The sequence below is a fragment of the Oryctolagus cuniculus genome, chromosome 3, assembly GCF_964237555.1.
Source record: "Oryctolagus cuniculus chromosome 3, mOryCun1.1, whole genome shotgun sequence".
NCBI lineage: Eukaryota > Metazoa > Chordata > Mammalia > Lagomorpha > Leporidae > Oryctolagus > Oryctolagus cuniculus.
The window spans coordinates 135,921,728-135,940,107 of record NC_091434.1 but is presented as its reverse complement, the minus strand read 5'-3'; the positions used below and the strand labels follow the sequence as shown (position 1 = coordinate 135,940,107).

The 18,380-nt window shown below is 43.3% G+C and overlaps 1 protein-coding gene across 23 annotated transcripts in view; it reads right to left on the bottom strand.

Annotated features, from left to right (window-relative positions):
- Positions 1 to 18,380, bottom strand: part of NRCAM (neuronal cell adhesion molecule) — a 329,372-nt gene that overhangs the window by 67,449 nt on the left and 243,543 nt on the right. For 6 of the 23 annotated variants that reach the window (XM_008258359.4, XM_008258365.4, XM_051849677.2 and 3 more), the window contains 8 exons: positions 15,381 to 15,577; positions 13,313 to 13,330; positions 11,615 to 11,720; positions 8,932 to 9,128; positions 5,946 to 6,068; positions 2,529 to 2,699; positions 2,048 to 2,104; positions 146 to 257 (listed from right to left, as the gene is read on the bottom strand). In XM_008258359.4, the coding sequence (XP_008256581.1) occupies positions 146 to 257; positions 2,048 to 2,104; positions 2,529 to 2,699; positions 5,946 to 6,068; positions 8,932 to 9,128; positions 11,615 to 11,720; positions 13,313 to 13,330; positions 15,381 to 15,471 (875 nt within the window). In that variant the 5' untranslated portion in view covers positions 15,472 to 15,577. Of the gene's footprint in view, positions 1 to 145; positions 258 to 2,047; positions 2,105 to 2,528; positions 2,700 to 5,945; positions 6,069 to 8,931; positions 9,129 to 11,614; positions 11,721 to 13,312; positions 13,331 to 15,380; positions 15,578 to 18,380 lie in introns of those variants that run through there. The other 17 variants (XM_070071141.1, XM_070071138.1, XM_051849676.2 and 14 more) reach the window with 7 other exon arrangements.

Below are 18,380 nucleotides of genomic sequence, written 5' to 3'. Positions count from 1 at the left end.
AGGAATTTGGGAAGTGAACCAGCCAATAGGAACTCTGTCTATTTGTCTCTATCTCTCAGCCTCTCAAATAAATAAGTACATGAAAAAAAGAAAAATGAAAGAGAAGAAAAAGAAATGTATGTAAGGACAATAAGTGTTAACTCACAGGCCTTCTGCAATGCACTCCAGTGACAGCACATTTCCTCTTAATTCTTCTTTGTTACTTGCATTGCCTTCTGGAGTTAAAAATGTTGGTGGCCTCTCTCTACTTGATTTAGCTGCAAACGAGAAAATCAACATGCATTAAACATTGTGAATATGTATTTCTAGAAACAGCTCGCTATCAAAAAAGAGCTGTCTAAAATTCTAATCCATTTTCAAAACCATTTAACATTGATGGTTAAGTTTGCTAGGCTACACACACACACACACACATGCTGTCTTGCAGATAGCTAACCCTCACTCAGTTAACCAGGAATACAAACAATGTTGGTTGCATGGGCATTAATAGTGAGGGCTGTTTCCCTTTGTGTATTTCTTTAAGTTGGGTTTTTATGAATTTTCTATGGGTTCAAGCATTTTCAAAATGTCACGATATAGAGAAAAATCATGTTATCAAAGCACACTTCCCTTAAGATCAGTGCTCAGGTCAAAGTCAAAATTAACTGTCTATCTTCTGGAAAATGTTGGGTTTTTCAGCAAGGTAGTCTTATGGAAGAGGTATTTTGGTTTACATTGAGGAAGATATTCTAGCCAGTTCTATGGATGAAGCAGATCAAGATCCCCAAACTACAGAGTTTATGGAAAATGCAACAGTGAGAGCTACTGACAGAGGTCTGGCAAACTGTATGCTGTAACTGCAGAATACTGGTGGAGTTCATTGAAATTGGTTTCCTCGTGGGAAAGGCAGAGCCCAAGTCAGAGACCTCAGGGATCTCAGGATGCAACCACCCTCTTATTTGAGAAGGCGTTTCTGAAATGCGCCCTTGACTTTCCAAGGCCTCTCGGAAACACCGAAGGTAGGGACTGTTACCACTTCAGTTTCTGTAAGCCTTTGACAATCGTCTGCATTTTACTGCATGGTCTGTTTGATGCTCACGCACACTGAGTGGAAAGGTCATACGTCAACTATGTCCACTTCTCAGAGGAAACAAACTGAATACCAGAAAAGGCATTGCTTGAGAAAAAAAAATTTTTTTTTAAGAACTTGGGAGATTGTGGGGGAAAACGCTTTTGAATTCATGATGGGAACTGCTTTGAAGCCCATTATTTTCGATGAGTATATAAATCTTAACATAAAATAAAGGCAGGAGTTGTTGCATGTCTACCTTGGTCACTAATGATACCTTAATGCTTTTTACTTCCTAACTCGAGGGTGGCAAGCGAACACAGCAGAGATCCTGACTACAGCTCATTAAGAGGACTCCATATCCAGATCCCATTGTTTTCACTGTTAGATTCTGTAACTGAGAGCTACATTTCTCTTAGGGGTAATTAAATTATTTGTTGTTTAAAAGAAATATTACGCTCTATTTTTATGGCAGAATATTTCCACCGAAGACAGTGACTTGCTTTTAAGTAAAACTAAGAGAAATATTATTGCTAAGTATATTGACAATGGCTTTTGAAAATGGGTAGGAAATGATCCTCTAGTATGAAATCCACTTAAAGTTAGTTGTAAAATAAGAGTTTTGGTGAGTCAGTCGCCAAGGAAGTTAAAGTACTTTGTTAATTATTTCATTCACGAGCAAAATTTATGAATCGGACAAAAAAATGGAAAATTTAATGCTAAACACTCATGAAGGATTTTTCCCCCAAATCACATGAAATGATTCTATGTGAAGAACAGTTACAACAAGTTTCATTGTTATACATACATCATGAAAATGTTTTAGTGACATGCTTGAAAGTACAGCGAAATTTCATACAAAAATACATTAAAACTAGGTATTAAACACATAACTAGAAAGTTCATAAAGAAATAAGGTTAAAATAGCCATGGACGTGAAGTTAGTGAACTACATTCTACAATGAAGGAGAAACAGCAGTTACAATCACCAAAACTCACCACCATAAAACTCAGTGTCACTCAAATTAGCAGCTATAGTGTCATTCAATTCATCCACTGAAATAAACAGAATATTATGAAGAGGGCACAAAAGTAGGGGAGAAGGGTCAAAAAGCATGGGGCAACAAAAGTAAACACATACAGCTCTGCTGAGCAAGGCTATCCTCTTGCAAACAACACTAGTGCTGCCCACTGCATGCGTCATTTGCTCAGCCAACCCCAACCAGTATCAGGTGAAAGACAACCAAGGTCATCATAGAAGCAGTAATCATAGTAACACTTTTACGAAAGGTAAAATCGAGTATTTCGGGTCTGTGCGCACATTCTAACACATAGGCCAGCACTTCAGTGGGTCATTCCCAGGTAGTTTCCTGGCCAGGGACCCTCTTGCCTTCCAGGGCAGCAGTAGAGAAGACGTAACCTATTTTGCATCGATTTGTAAACACCCTTGAAAGAGAGATCCGGGAAGCTGCGCCCTCACCTGAAATCACCCTCACGGAGATGGGCTGCTTCTGCTGGATGGTCTGCGTGTGATTAAACCTGGCGTAGCAGATGTAGTCTTCGCGGCTGTCCTCCGGCAGGACGTTAGAGAAGTAAAGGTCCCCGTTCAGACCTTGGGAAACCCTCTCGCTCTGTGGGAGTCTTTGAAAAGCTGCAGAAAGGCAGAGAGATGATCCAGATCGTTCCAGCATGGTGTGCCCGCTCTCCAGATTAGCCAGAGAAACACGTCTAGTAACATGTCTGTGAACTTGACATAGGTTTTCTCTATAAAGCCCTTTGAGTAGCAGTAGCACAGCACAGGAAAATTCCTCTGTACTTGCCTGGCCCTAGTTCCTCTAGGGTGGAGGCAGAGGTGAGGTCAGATGGTTTTGCTACGTCCCAACCCCCATCTCCCTGATGCCCAGTCTCACTCACCTCCTTTACTCTTTCTGTTCTGAATTCCTCCACCACCTTCTGACATGTCACATGTTTGCATTCTACCTGTCATACGCACTGACACACTGGCTGTCTCTCTGCCCTAGAATTCAAACTCTGGGGAGCAGACACATGCATCTGCTTTGTCCCTTGTTGCCGCGCTGGACCAGCGCCTGGCCCTTCACAGGGGCTTTCAACACTCATTGGGGGAGTAAAGGAATAACCATTAGCACTCTGACTTGGCAGTTTCTAGAACAACCATGTGCTTCTGCTCAGGTCCAGCTAAAGGTGTTATGTCTCCGGATAGGATTTGGCCGGTTTGACTCAACAGGGTGGGCTCCTCCTGTGGCAGGTGCCTGGTCTAACATTTCAGAAAATGCAAAACCATGGTTAAGAGCCTGGAGTCCACCCGCCACGGGCTGGCAAAGACAGGGGAACATGGAGCCAGGCTTGAAGGAACAGCACGGGCTCACTGTTTTAACCAAATTTCTGGGCAAGATGGGGGGTACGGCGGGTTTTGCAAATTCCTGGTTTTAAGCCATTACTTCCCAGGGAAAGGGCAGTTTTTAAAAAATAACTCAGAAAAATAATAGGTGTTTATTTAATGAATGCAAAGAGTTTCTGTTTCTGCTGCTGTATTTTATTATTGATGGGTGTGGGTAGATCAAGTGTAAGGCAATGGGATGCTCAGGTGGTGACAATTTGTCCTTTCACACCCTTTGCATTACATCCGGACACATCCGAGTAATTTTCTAATGCCATCTTGCAGAAAGAATGCTACATAGAATTAAATTTTTTTCTCATATTCTGGATGCAAATCCCTTTAAAAGGTCAGAAGCTTTGCCAACAGCTTAAGATGTATGCAAATGACATAGTCAGCTGTGCAGTGTGGGGAAAAATTAGTTACATATTCAGATGATTCTGAGACTTTCTAAGTGGTATGTCTCTTTATTGATCAGAAAGGTCATGGTTTCTGAATAAGAACCACGAACCAAAAACTTAGCTTCATGTTGGCAGTGACCTTTCGAGAGCGTTATTCTCAAAGCTATAAATCACCGCAGACATTTGGTTTGCTACTTTCCAAACCCATAAAGGCTGTTGCGTGATAACAGGAAAAATATTTATTTATTTGTGTAACTGTTTTTCATTTCTTTGTTATCTTCTCACCACATGATTTCATGAGTCAAAAATGAAAATCAAATACTCTAGCCAAGTTCTCTATTGTATGTATACAGCCTGCGATTTTGGAGCAAACTGAGCCACTCAGAATACATTCCCTACAAATACATTTAACGCTCTCTCTCCTGAACTCCTCTTGTCTCACCAAGCCCTCCGTGCTGCCAAACCTGCTAGACATTTCTCGGACCTCATGTTACTGATCTGTAGCAGCACTTGGAACAGTGGCTCACTCTGTCTTCCTGACACCCTTCGGTCACCTGCTCCCAGACACATCGTTCTCTCTGGGTTCCCTTCTGTCCTCTCGGCTGCACCTGCTCATCTGCCCCGCTGGTTTCTCCCTGAGCTCTCAGAGGCTGCATAGTCCCTCACCTCAGCGTCCCGGGTTCTGTTCTCCACCATCTGTTGGCCCAATGACTCAAGCAGCACTGAGGCCATAATGACTCATACACTGCTGATCTCAGCCCCAGATGTTTCTTCTCACTCACGATTCTGACACCTGCTGGGCATTTTCGCATGAACATCTTGCAGGCCTCTCACACCTCAAACTCCTGTTCTCGGTCCCCAAGCAGAGCCATGAGCTAGCTCTCTCTAGGGTAAGAAGCTAACCCATCAGCACAGGACATTTTGGAGGTGGGAGATGCACAGCAACAATTCCCTCAAGGATAGGAACAGAGGTGGACAAACTTGAAACTGCCTAGTGGGTGACTTCATTTCTCTCTGCCTCACTTTTCTCATCTGGAAAATGGGCAGAATAACTGGATATACCTGATAAAGGTATGACATAAAAAATAATGTGAAATTCTTAGTAAAGGCACTGGCACTTAGTGGAGGCTCAATAAATACTAGGGATTATTGGAGATAAAAAAAATCAAAAACATAAGACATTCAAAACATCTTGATTCCCTCTTGCTGTGGGCTTCTGCTGTTGCAGGAATGGAAATTACATCTTATTACTTATTTATTCTTCAAACTTTGTAATTCCCTGTGATTCCTTTCTTTCATGCTTTCACTCTGACCCCAATAAACCCTGGAGGCTCCACCTTGAAAACATCCCCAGAATCCACCCATTTCTTACCCACTCTGCTGCAACCGGCCAAGTCCCAGTCTCTACCAACACCCGCCTGGATTACAGCGGCCCTCAGGGGTCTCCCCACCTCTCATGTCCTCTATACTCTCTCACGTGAACCCAGGGAAGAGTACTGTCTATTTTATTTCAGGTAAATTCCCTCCTTCATTCACAGCAAAAGCCAAAGCCTTTTCCAGGATGTTCTCATGACCTCTCTGACCTCGTCCATTACCTCCCCTTTGGGGTCCCCACTCTGACCACTTGGGCCTCTTTGGTTTTTTTTTTTTTTAAACACCCACCAGGGATGTCCCCACCTTAGGGTCTCATACCAGTATTCCCTTGTCACTCAGATAGTTAAGTGTCTTGCTTGCTCTCCTATTCCTTTAGCTTTCTACTCAAAAATCTGCTTCATTTTCCCCCAAAGCACTTATTGCTAAGTAACACAGATTTTTCTCATGCATTCATTGTCTTCTTCCTTCCCCATCCCCACAGAATGTGAGTTCACTCAGAAGAAGAGCGTTTGGTTTATTTAGAGCAGTGCCTGGTGCTTAGTAAGTGCTCAGTAAAACCGAGTGGATGAATGAAGTGACACAGCATTTATTCCAACCAGCGGCTATTTTCCTGAGCATGTCCACGGCATTTGGTAAACATTTTATGAGTCACATGACATAGCAATTTTTTATGCCAGTAAACAATCACAAGACTCTTGAAGAAAGAGTCTCTGTTGCTAAAACTTACAATTATCCATCCAAAATATTATAGGTGGTGGTAATCCAACGGGGGGCCTGCAGGGAAGTACTAAAGATTGACCATTTCGAAGTGTTATGGGCTCAAGTTTTTCTTTAGTCCACAATGGTGATCCTATTAAATAAATAAAAAAAACTTTTAAATTGCATTGACAAATCAAAACAGCACAAATTCAAACAAAACTTCTGGGGAAATCATAATTCTGAATCTGTGTACACTGAATTCATGGGAAACTAAGTTCTAAATACAGTGTTAAAAGTAAAAAAAAAAAAAACACACAAGGGGCTGGCACTGTGACATAGCAGGTAAAGCCACTGCTTACAACACTAGCACCCTATATAGGTGCTGGTTTATGTCTCAACTGCACCCACATGGGTAGGGTAGAATCTTGGCTCCTGGCTTTGGCCTGGCCCAACCCATTTGGACACTGAACCAGAGGATGGAAGCTCTCTCTCTCTCTCTCTCTCTCTCTGTCTCTCTGTAGCTCTGGCTTTCAAATAAATAAGTAAATCTTTAAAAAACAATGATCAGTACTATACATGGTCAGTGTTCTTTGAGAACAAGCTTTTCAGGTTGTTAGAAGACTTGGGTAGGGACTGGCACTGTGGCACAGTGGGGTAAAGCCATCGCTTGCTGTGCTAGGATCCCATATGGGTGCTGCCTCAAGTCCTGGCTGCTCCACTTCTGATCCAGCTCTCTGCTATGGCCTGGGAAAGCATTGGAAGATGGCCCAAATGCTTGGGCCCCTACACCCGCGTGGGAGACCCTGGAAGAAGCTCCTGGCTCCTGGCTTCGGATCAGTGCAGCTCCGGCTATTGCAGCCAGCTGGGGAGTGAACCAGTGGACAAAAGACCCCCCTCCCTACACCCCTACCGCCTCTCTGCTTCTCTGTAACTCTGCCTTTCAAATAAATAAATAAAAAGAAGACTTGGGTAGTAACCACTCAGAAAGAGCCATCATGATAGCATGGTAGTGAGACCTCTATTCCTGGAGAAAAACTAGAAACAAATATTTAAAGAAATGACACTTAAAACTTTGGTTACCCATATCATACTGAATGTATTTCCATCCAGCCATAGGAGTTTTGCTTAGAGACTTGAAAAATAAATATTCAGATTAAATTCGGGGATGGAGCCGGCTCTGTGGTACAGCCGGTTAATGCCTTGGCCTGAAGGGCCAGGATCCCCTATGGGCGCCAGTTTGAGACCCGGCTGCTCCACTTCCCATCCAGCTCTCTGCTATGGCCTGGGAAAGCAGTAGAAGATGGCCCAAGTCCTTGGGCCCCTGCATCTGCATGGGAGACCCAGAAGAAGCTCCTGGCTCCTGGTTTCAGACTGTCACAGCTCTGGCTGTTGCAGTCAACTGGGGAGTGAACCATCGGATGGAAGACCTCTCTCTTTCTCTCTCTCTCTGCCTCTCCTCTCTCTGTGTAACTTTCAAATAAAAATAAATAAATCTTTAAAAAAAGATTAAATTTGGGGATGAAATACTCTTGTTTTAACGAAGGAATTTTATTTAGGACTTACATCAAAGATAAATCGTACTGGGCAGTCATTAGGTCGAGGAGCTCATTAGGAGAAAAGGGAGAGGAGCAATGATTTTCATGCAAAGCAATGTCCAAATTTTGGAAGCTGTAACATGAGAGAACTTCAAGAAGTTTGTGGAAATGAAAGTAAAAGAAATGTTTATCTTGGCACAAAAATATTCTTGAAATCTATGCCTATGAGAGGTCCTCAAAAAGTTCACGAGAAAGGCATATATGAAAAACCTGGCTGGGCCGGCACTGTGGTGTAGCAAGTAAAGCCACCACCTGCAGTGCTGGCATCCCACGTGGGCGCTGGTTCGAGTCCTGGGGCTGCTCCACTTCCAATCCAGCTCTCTGTGGCCTGGGAGAGCAGTGGAAGATGGCCCAAGTCCTTGGGCCCCTCACGTGAGAGACCCAGAAGAAACTCTTAGTTCCTAGCTTTGGATCAGTGCAGCTCCAGCCATTGTAGCCAATTGAGGAGTGAACCAGCAGATGGAAGACCTCTCTCTCTCTCTCTCTCTTTCTCTCTCTCTCTCTCTCTCTGTGTTGTGTGTGTGTGTGTAACTCTGACTTTCAAATAAATAAATAAATCTTTAAAAAAAAGGTTATAAAAAAAGAAAATAAAAGAAAAACCTATGGGGCCAGCGCTGTGGAGTAGCGGGTAAAGCTGCCACCTGCAGTGCCAGCATCCCATATGGGCACCGGTTTCGGTGCTCCACTTTCGATCTAGCTCTCTGCTGTGGCCTGGGAAAGCAGTAGAAGATGGCCCAAGTCCTTGGGATCCTGCACCCACATGGGAGACCCAGAAGAAGCTCCTGGCTCCTGGCTTTAAGTCGGCGCAGCTCCAGCCATTGTGGCCAATTGGGGAGTGAACCAGCAGATGGAAGACCTCTCTCTCTGCCTCTCCTTCTCTTTCTGTGTAACTGTGACTTTCAAGTAAAATAAAAAACCTTAAAAAATTTTAAAAACCTGGGGCTGGCATTGTGGCACAGTGGGTGAAGCTGCTGCTTGTGATACTGGAATTCCATATCTAGTTTAAGTCCCAACTTCTCTGCTTCCAATCCAGCTCCCTGCTAATGCAGCCGGGGAAAATAGTGCATGATAGTCCAAGTGCTTGGGCCCCTGCCCATGGACATGGGAGATGTGGATGGAGTTCCTGGCTCCTGGCTTTGGCCTGCCTCTGGCTTGGCTGTTGCAGGCACAGGAGGAGTGACCCAGTGGCTGGAAGGTCTCTTTTTCTCCCTCCCTCTCGCTACTCATCCTTTCAAATAAATAAAGTTTAAAAAAAAAAGAGAGAAAACTATGCATGGATTTAAAAAGTTTTGCACCAATATAAACATCTTCTAACTCCATTTTCCCTACCAACTTCGTGAAGTTCTATGGCAGCATGTGCATGATGTAACACTGGTGTGTACTTTACAAAGGGCTGTGTCTGTCAACAGTGGCACTTACTGGACGGGCGGACGACAATGTTGTTGGAAACTGCAGCTCCGCGTTCATTCCTGGCTGTACACTGATAGACGCCCTCGTAGCTCTCTGCTTTCCCGTCACTCATGATGTTGATTATGAGTGTTCCTGAGCCAGCCTTCATGGAGACCAGAGGGTCTTTATCTATGTCAAAATGAGTCCCATTACGGGTCCAGGAAAAGCTGCCCACACAGAAAGGGTCAAGTTTGTTAATTAACCAGAGAAATGACATTATTATTCTTCAACAAATTTCCACAAGTTTTATGGGTTTCTGGAAATAATAATTAGTTTTTTTAAGATTTGTTTTATTTATTTGAAAGGCAGAGTTACAGAGAGGCAGAGGCAGAGAAAGAGAGAGGTTCCTCCATCCGCTGGTTCACTCTCCAAATGGCCACAAGAGTCAGAGCTGTGCCAATCTGAAGCCAGGAGCCAGGAGCTTCTCCTAGGTTTCCCATATGGGTGCAGAGGCCCCAAGCTGGGCCATCTTCTATTGCTTTCCCAAGTCATAGCAGAGAGCTGGACCAGAAGTGGAGCAGCCGGAACCTGAACTGGCACCCATATGGGATGCGGCACTGCAAGCAGCAGATTTACCCACTATGCCACAGTGCCGGCCCCAACAGGCACTGAAAAAGTATACGGGCTCCATACCTAAAATGTTTTGTTGAATACTAACATAAAAAAGTGGTATGTGTACATTTTAAGGTATGTATCTTCCTTAGAATAATACCACATCTAACACAAATATTTGTCACTTTTCTAAGTCAATTTCTCAAGCATACTATCTTAGAGCCTTGTTATTAGACTTAAAATAATTTTTATTGGGGCCGATGTTCAGAACAGGGTTAAGGTGTCGCTTGGGATACCTGTATCTCATATCAAAGCGCCTGGGTTTTGAGTTCCAGCACCACTTTGGATCCAGTTTCCTGCTACTGTGCAGCCTAGGAGGCAGCAAGTGTTGGTTCCAGTACTTAATTCTCTGCCCTCCTCACAGGAGAAAGGATGGAGTTCCTGGCTTCTGGCTTTAGCCTAGTGCAGCCTTGGATGTTGCAGGAATCTGGGGAATGACCCAGCAGATGAAAGATCTCTCTCTCTCTTTGCCTTTGAAATAAATAAAACTTTTTTAAAAATACAAACTTAGGGGTATTTTAAATGTTGATTATTTAAAAAGAGGTAATTCTATATAAAGCGCATTTTCCAAATTTTAAGTTCTAGATACAATTTTGTGAACTCCTTAGGAGGGATGCCAAACTGTCATGTGAGATTTCTCTCCCTCAGTTTTATTTACATGAAAGCTTGTGTTAAGTAAAAATTCACAGAGCTTGTGTAATTAAACGCACCACCGCCAGTCAGAAGCCAGTTTCATATAAAGGAATGAATCAACCTCTAAATTCAGTGTTTCCTGGACCCACTTGGACTTCCCTTCCTATACAGCCCTTGTCTTCAGTGTGGTGACGGCCACAAGTAGGGCAGGTAGTTCCGGACTGCTACCGGCATCTAGTGGGTACAGGCTGAGACACTGCTAAATATCCCACAATGCACAACACAGCTTCCAGCCCCACAGCAAAGAACTGTCCACTGCAAAATATCAATCATGTTGAGGAGGAGAGATTCTACTTTGCGGATTTACAAGTGGTGTTTAGTCAGTGTGAAGCAGAAGGAAGTCCATCCAAGGCCACCACATCAGGGCTTGTGTGACAGAGTTCCCAAGAGTCTGGTAGAACATATATGGCTTTGAAGGAAACCTCTGATGGAGGTTTTGACACACAGAGAGCCTTAGAACAAGTCAACTTTTTTCACATGTTGGGACAAATTTTTTTCTTCAGGTGGGATAGTTTAATGAGGTCTGTAGAAGACATACTTGGAAACACAACACCTAGAAACTTTCCCTTCTTTATTACTTAAAAGTCCATATTACAGTTAATAGTAACACATCTCTCCAAAACTCCCACATATCACTGGAAAAGTTAGGGATCATCCTCTGTGGGACGCTGGATACGTTACCTAGCATCTCTGGGTATTGGTTTCCATCTGCAAATGTGTGGGCTGCATTACCAACGTTTCTCCCAACTCCAGGATGCTATGCAATGTCATGCCAGGATCCCCAGGGAGAAATGAATACTGATGCCTACCAAGCTTGGAAAAACCATGTAGGACTATGTGATAGGCCGCTGTAGAGGTAGGAGGGATCTTGGGAGTCATCAGACCCCACCTCCTTAATGTACAGATAAGGAAGCCTAAAGCCAGAGAAAAGGGATTCACCCATGTCCATGTCATTGAGGCCACTGGTGTCAGAAGCAGCATGAGACGACTTTTTCTACTGCTCCCCACCATTTCTGACATTTAGAAGAAGGGCATCAGTATAGAAATTCAGTAATCTTTTTTTTTTTTTTTTTTTTTGAGAATGGAGTCATTCTAATTAAGTGGAGAGGCAAAACAAGTAAGCCTACATATATGACACTGCAGATCCTAAGAAGTTATCCTCAATAACTTTGAAGGGCTGAAAAGGGCCAGGAGGTTAGTTAGAGGAATCAAAGGGTAGCCTAGTAAGTCTGAAAAAGCAGTGGTGCGTTACCTTATTGGCCTACCTTATTCTACAGACATTGCCCAACTTGTTCCTATATTCAGAGAGATCACATGATCCCCACAGCACACAGAAAGCAGCACTCACCTTGGAGGAGGTTTGCCTTTGGCCTCACACTGGATTATAATATTCTCCCGAGGGTCAATAATAAAATCTTTCGGAGACTGTTGAGTGATGGTTGGAGGTTGTACCACTTAATTGCAGAAAGAAGAACAAGGTAAAGCAATGAGTCACTTAATAACATAAGTGCAATCATTTTTTCCCCCATAACAAAATCACTTGCCTTACACTAAGATGCTACCAATATTTTCCATAAGTTCTATTGTGGTAGCACATACGTCCGTAGGTTTTCAACTAAAAGTCTCCTAATACTGCGAAGCCAAAGCATAACTTTTCAGAAACCTTACAGCCATTCACAAAGTGCATTTTCCCACACTAAAAGTTTGGGAAAACAAGTACAAACACAAGCCTAATATTAACAGTTTCTTTTCTGATGCAACAATGAGAAATCTTCTGATTCCATAGGTTCAAATGACGGCTTTCAATGAAATGTAAGTTATGAGATAAATTTGCATCTTTTCTCTCTTGGGTAATTGTTGCCATGACTAAACCTATCACTCCCACATTCAAAATCTCAGAAGTCAGCACACATGGTTATGTTCTCTTGTCTGGCCTGTTATTCCCTAGACATCTCTAAGTAAATATCCAAGCAACACTTGGGACATAGGTCAACAGATAACTTCATTACTGTCACAGTACTGTGTACCTATTACAGGATATGGGATGGTATCAGTTTCCCTTCCTTTTAGCAGTATCTCACTCCCCTCAACTTTCAGTTAAGCCAATTGCTCTTCTCAGCCCCAATCGTAGTTGGGGAACACTTGCTCTCCTAGCCCATCATGCTCCAGGGCTGGTTAGCAGTTTGGTCTGGCAGTAAAGAACTAGTTTGTGTCTTACTAGCTGTAAGACCTCAAGCAAATTTCCTAAAGTCTATAATCCCAGTTCTCTGAGAGGCAAATGAGGTCAAAAAGTAGCATCTACCCCCTAGGTTTGCGGGCAGGATTCATAAAATAACGTGTGCTCTGATTACATGGCAGTTACCAACTGCTTTGCTATAGAAAGGGAAAATGTGATTTTACATAATTCTCCTGATGGATCCATCAGCAAAGGAACATTCAAAAAGCCTGAAAATTGACTTTAGCTAGGTGACAGATACTGCTCGGCTGTCAGACGCACCAGAAGTTTTTGCTTAGAGCAAGCTCCTGGGACTCATGTCAGCGTGGGCTGCCTGTCTCTTGCACAGTGTTCTGCTTTGCTGTGTGGCTCCTAGAAACACCTCTACACAGTCCCAAAGGCTAAGAAGGATGAGAGCGAGCATGTAGCTACTGACTCAGATAGCCACATGGACCCATCTTCTAAAAATCACCGGAAGAGGTACCTTCGTTTCAGCAAGAATGCAGTAGCATTTAGAACCAGATCATGCCTCTGAATTTTGTGAATTTTCTCATTGAGTTACATCAGATATGAACAAAGCTTGGAAATTAGTAAAGCAGCGTATTGGTAAAAGAAATTGCAACCCCCGAGTCTTCAGAACTCATGCAGGGAATATAATGCATTTGGCTCCTTGGTACTTAAATGCAATATTGAACTACGGTCAACACACAGGCTTAAAAAGGCACTCATCACAAAACATGAAACTGTGCATGTAATTCATGGTATTAATTCCAAAAACAAAGACATGGCCAAATTTTCACACTGCCCAGCAATTTATAGAAAGACACTTACAGTCTTCAAGAAGTTTTGCTTTTTCCCCATCAATATCAGCAGGTGAGTGGGCAAACAGGATTAAAGAAAATCAGATGTTAGTAATAAGAATGTCAGAGGCCTGAGGATAAAAGGGGCATCTTGTCTATTCAATTTGACCTAAAAAAACTCCAACTAATGAACACCAAGGCTGGGAAGGTGCAAGAGAAAGAAATTTGCATCAATGGTCTTGAGCTGATTCCTGCAGTAGATTCCCCTTTAAACCTAAGGGAAAACAAAAGCAATGCTGTAGGGAAAAAAAAAAGAAGAAGAAAAGAAAAAAGGCTCTTCCAGAAATAAGAACGCTGGACTCTGTTCCATACATGCTGCACTGGACAAGCAATTATGTTCAATTTGAAAAACAGCTGAAATTTACAGTTAATGTGAGTTGTCACACACTGTGTAGTGTCTGATCCCATTACCCCAGACATCACAATGCATGTGGTAATCATATCTAACAATAGGGCGTTGCTATAATGACAATGCTCCATCCAAGCCAAGTCCAACAATGATTTCAGATTTATATATATATATATCCATGGTTAATCTCCAAGTCAAGCCAGTAATTGAACTTTTCAGGCTCTTGGCATCTCTCTGCTTCAGAATTCCTCAGTCACCCAGGGATTGCTGGTGCTAGCCCAGTGAGCTGTTCATGTACCAGGGGAAGGATCTTAAGAAGTAGGGTCAGGGAAGGAATTACAAGAGCATGCAATTGAAATCATTCTGCAGGGCCGCCTGTGATTACTACTTGCAAAGGTTAATAAGGAGCACCTGGGTTATCTGGGACTTTACTTTCATCAGGGTTGCACCTCATCCCCATTAGCAGTGATGACTGAATAAGCCACAGGTGACTGTTTGCCTCTGCTTGTTAGACTGAGCAGTCGGATTAAGACGGAGATTATCTAGAGAGAACAAAGGCATTGCTCTCAAGTGCTTTTATTTTTCTCCTGTGTATCTACTAGGGAAAACGCTTCCATAAACAATCCTACTTCAATGAGCTCAAGCAATCAGACATTTCTGGAATCCTGAACACCACTGGATGAGCATTGTAAAAAACAAGAAAGTACTGTTATTTTCTTCATTCTCTACAAACACAGCAAAGGAACACAACGAAGTGGCGGGGGGGGGGGGGACCACATCTCTTCTTCATGTCTTCGCACTGGCAGATGCAATCTCTGTGACAAAAAAATAAATGACATCCCAACAACTCAACAGCCCCAGGGAAGTGCCATCTCCCTGGCACCTTGGAAAGCTCGCCAAACAGATGTTCTATTCAGGAAGCTAATGGGCTTAAAGAGGTCCATACAGACTAGGGGTAAAGAATGAATCAGTTCTGAAGTACAGTAATTTATCCACAGCTGAAATTCTGCTTTGCATGGCAGGATCAGAGAGTGGCTGAAACTTACATTATCTTTACTTCTCACAAACAGGCCACCCAGACCAGAGAAGATAAAGGGGATATTTCACTATTAGGAAAAGAATGGGCAGATGCAGTAGCTGCTGTTTGCCCTACTTGAGTGTTTTTGCAGATTACTTAACTTATCCTGAACATCTGCAGCACCGTCTCCTGCTCACGTTTCAAGCAAAGACAACTATTCGTGAGGCTCCAGATAAGACACTTGTCCTAGCTCTAGACTCATTTTTAAGATTCAATATTAGAAAGCAAAAAGTGCCTTGTCTGAACTAAGAGGAATGTATTTGGTGTAGGGCTGGCAGTGAGACTGGCCCCCAGTCTTCACAGGGCATTCTCAGCACAGGAGGGCAGAGGCGAAGTCTAGGAGATGCATGGCCAAGTCTAATGTGACTGGGAGCATCTTCTTGCAGATGCTTCTACCTAGAGCCACCTATCCACAGTGATCAGGGCTCTGCACTGCTCACTGCTTCACAGCCGCCCCTGCCTTGGTCCTTTTGAAGGCAATTACCAGGTGCTAAAGGTCAAAGCTGATTTCACTGTGATGGGCTCTTCAGTGTCACAGCCACCTTCTGCATCCACACAACACGGGAGACTTTGGACTCCAGGGCCCAACAGCTCTGAGAGGTTAACACTTACGATCGAGGGGCACTTCCAGCGCGCAGATCATTCGGCACAGGAGGAGGATCAGGGTCACCGGGCCCGCGGGCACGCACGTCCTTCTTGGCATGATTTTAAGCCGTTTTAGCTTCACCTCCTGCCGAGATCCCTGAATTTCCCGTTCGTCTTCCTCAAAAGATTTGAGCGCAACGTTTAAATAATTTTCATGCAGGAAACTGGCAAAGGACAGAGTGAGAGAAAAAAAATGATAATGTATTAAAAAGAAGGAAATGAAGAGAGGAAGTCTGCAGCCCTGAAAATCGGCCGTGTATTATACATGAACTCTAAGAGGGAGCTCACTTTTAAATATTTAACCCTCAAGATTGGAATAATCATTTATTCATAAGTTGGCTAAGATCAGTTCAGAAATATTTGCAGCGATGTCGAGCGAAATCTGTCCCTGATCCCATCCTGATGCGTTTTCCATTTGAAATCTCTGTGCTGTAAGTGCTGAGGCGCCTCCATCTCTTTCCAAAGTCCAATTTATTCCTTAGAGAGCAGATAAAAAGTCATCTCCAAGAACTGCTGGCTGATCATGCAAAGTGTACATCATTTCTCCTCTACTTTCACATTCCTGCTATTTCTTGTTTTAGACGTCATGTCTCCTGCATTGACTGACGGGTAAATGACCGTGTGCGTGTACAGGCTCTGTGCCAGTGTCTCCCCTGTCTCTGTGTCCTGCTGTTCTCCTCTTGCTTACAGAAGCACTCCACACACTGCAGACCAACGGCAGCACATACACAGCCCTGGCTATGGACTCAGGCAAACTCCCACCTGGAATGAATGAGGCTCCATCAGGTCTTCTCGAGAAATCAACACAGGTGATGTGACCAATGGCTCTCTTTCCAGGTGGCAGGGATGCTGTTAATGCAAACTGGGGTAGTTCCCACAAATTTAATCATTCAATTATTTCTGTGGGTTTTATGATGTGTATGATTGTCTATTTTTATAGCAGCCATTGTCCCACTCAAGTGCAGTTCTCTCCAGGGCACGGACTGCACCTGTCTTGCTCCTCACTGATATTTATGGGTAGTTAAATGTTTGTCAGGAAAAAAATTCAATGAAAGGAAGACAAGGAGACTTTAAACATTTGAAGTTGAGCCTCTATTCAGATAGACAGCATGACCACAATCTAGTCAAGCCCATTTATACATTTATACTACTTGGTTTGAAACCCAAACTCTTGTTAGTACGGTCAAATTAGTTGTCATGCCACGTCTGTGTGTGGAATAGAGCTTAACTGTATAAAAGGAGAACGACACAACGCTGATAACAGATGTTCTATTAGCAACTGAAATCTGATTTGAACTTGGTTAAATTTGTAGTAGGATATTTCTTGCAAAACACATCAAAATAATACGCTAAACCTAAATGTACTTCTAGAAAGACTGTTCTGTGAATGAAACGGCCGTACTGTGTGGTTTCATTTAAGAGGCAGGACACTTGTCTCTCCAGAGTACAACCGGGGAACATTCACGGCCATAGAGAACTGAGACGCAGGCATGGAAGCTCACCCAACCTTCTGTGATCCAAACACAAAGCAGTCCATCCTCCTGTGTGTGCAGGGCACACCCAGATCACTGAATCAGATCTACCTAGGTCTCCGTTGAAACTCTAGCTCTGAATTCACACGTCAGCTTCAAGGGAAAATGAAAATAAATGGCACAAGTGGCACTAGGACCAGCGGATCTTACTTAGGACATATACTGATCAGAACAGAGACAAGTGCTGGGAAACCTGGCCTACCTGCCTGATACCTGTGTGAAAGCAATTTATTCCATGTAAATGCCTAGCTCTGAATATGTCCTGGGGGCCAAAACACGTTCCCAAAGATGCACTCATGAATGGAAACACCTGAAAGGTCTTAAGCAGCAAAAATACAACTTCTAGTGTAAGTTCATTTATTAATGTCCTCTGGCTGTCTTAACTGTGTCCTTCAAAATAAGGATGAAACCATGGGACTACTTCATATAAAAGAATCAATCTTTTTTAGCTTGTCAGAGTACCATGGGATATACTCTATCAGCACACCCATCTGATGAAGAAAAAGGGGACAATTGTGAGAATAATGGAGACAGCACTTACTTAAAGAACCCGAGTCAGTGAATCCTCGCAGTGCTGGGAAGCCGCGAACTCCAATAACGGAAGCTGTGCTCTCTCTCCTCAAGACTGCAAGTCAGCTGCCCATGAGCCACAAACTGCACTGTAGGCTCAGCCAGGGAGGACAAAGCCACGGCGCAGCCCACGCTCTGACTCCTGCTCATGGAAAAATCACCCACTCCTCCCACGTACCCCTTCAGTGGTGACCGCGTGCGTGCCCCACACAGCGTGATGGCTCCAGAACACAATCAAACTGAAAACCCTACGGCGACAGCAAACGGAGCTCTCGCTCTCTCCGGAGCAGTAATGTGCTTGGCACACGGCTATGCACTCTCAGTGCCGACGGCAATGCCCTTCCCCTCCTGGAAAATCACGGTCATTCTTCCTTAAGTAGCAATCGCGAACTACAACTAAATTGTTTGTGCTAAGTTAACTGTACTAAAATGGATAAAACACCCAAGTGGAAATAGCTGCATTCTTCCGGCAAAGCTGAGGAATACGTGAGAACAATATGGCTTGTCGTCAGCAAAAATATTTGCAAAAGACATCAGAAAGTACATTTGAATGAGACAAACGGAAGGTTGTCTTCTGCAAATAAATCACTCTAATAATAAAAATTTAACAAATGTTAAAATGATGGAGAATAATGATAAGCAGCAAAGCCATTTAATCTTTCATTTCACTCCATTCAAACCAACTTTTCATATTTGCCTATAGAGCCTGTGAAACTGACATAAAAAATCTCCCCTCCTCAGTAAGCTTTGCATCAGTAGAAAAGAAATGCAATCCATAGTTCCCTGACTTCTTTGGTCTTAAGTTCATATCAAATCACAGAGCAAATGTCCCCTTGCACCATTTATTATATATGTCAAAAGAAAA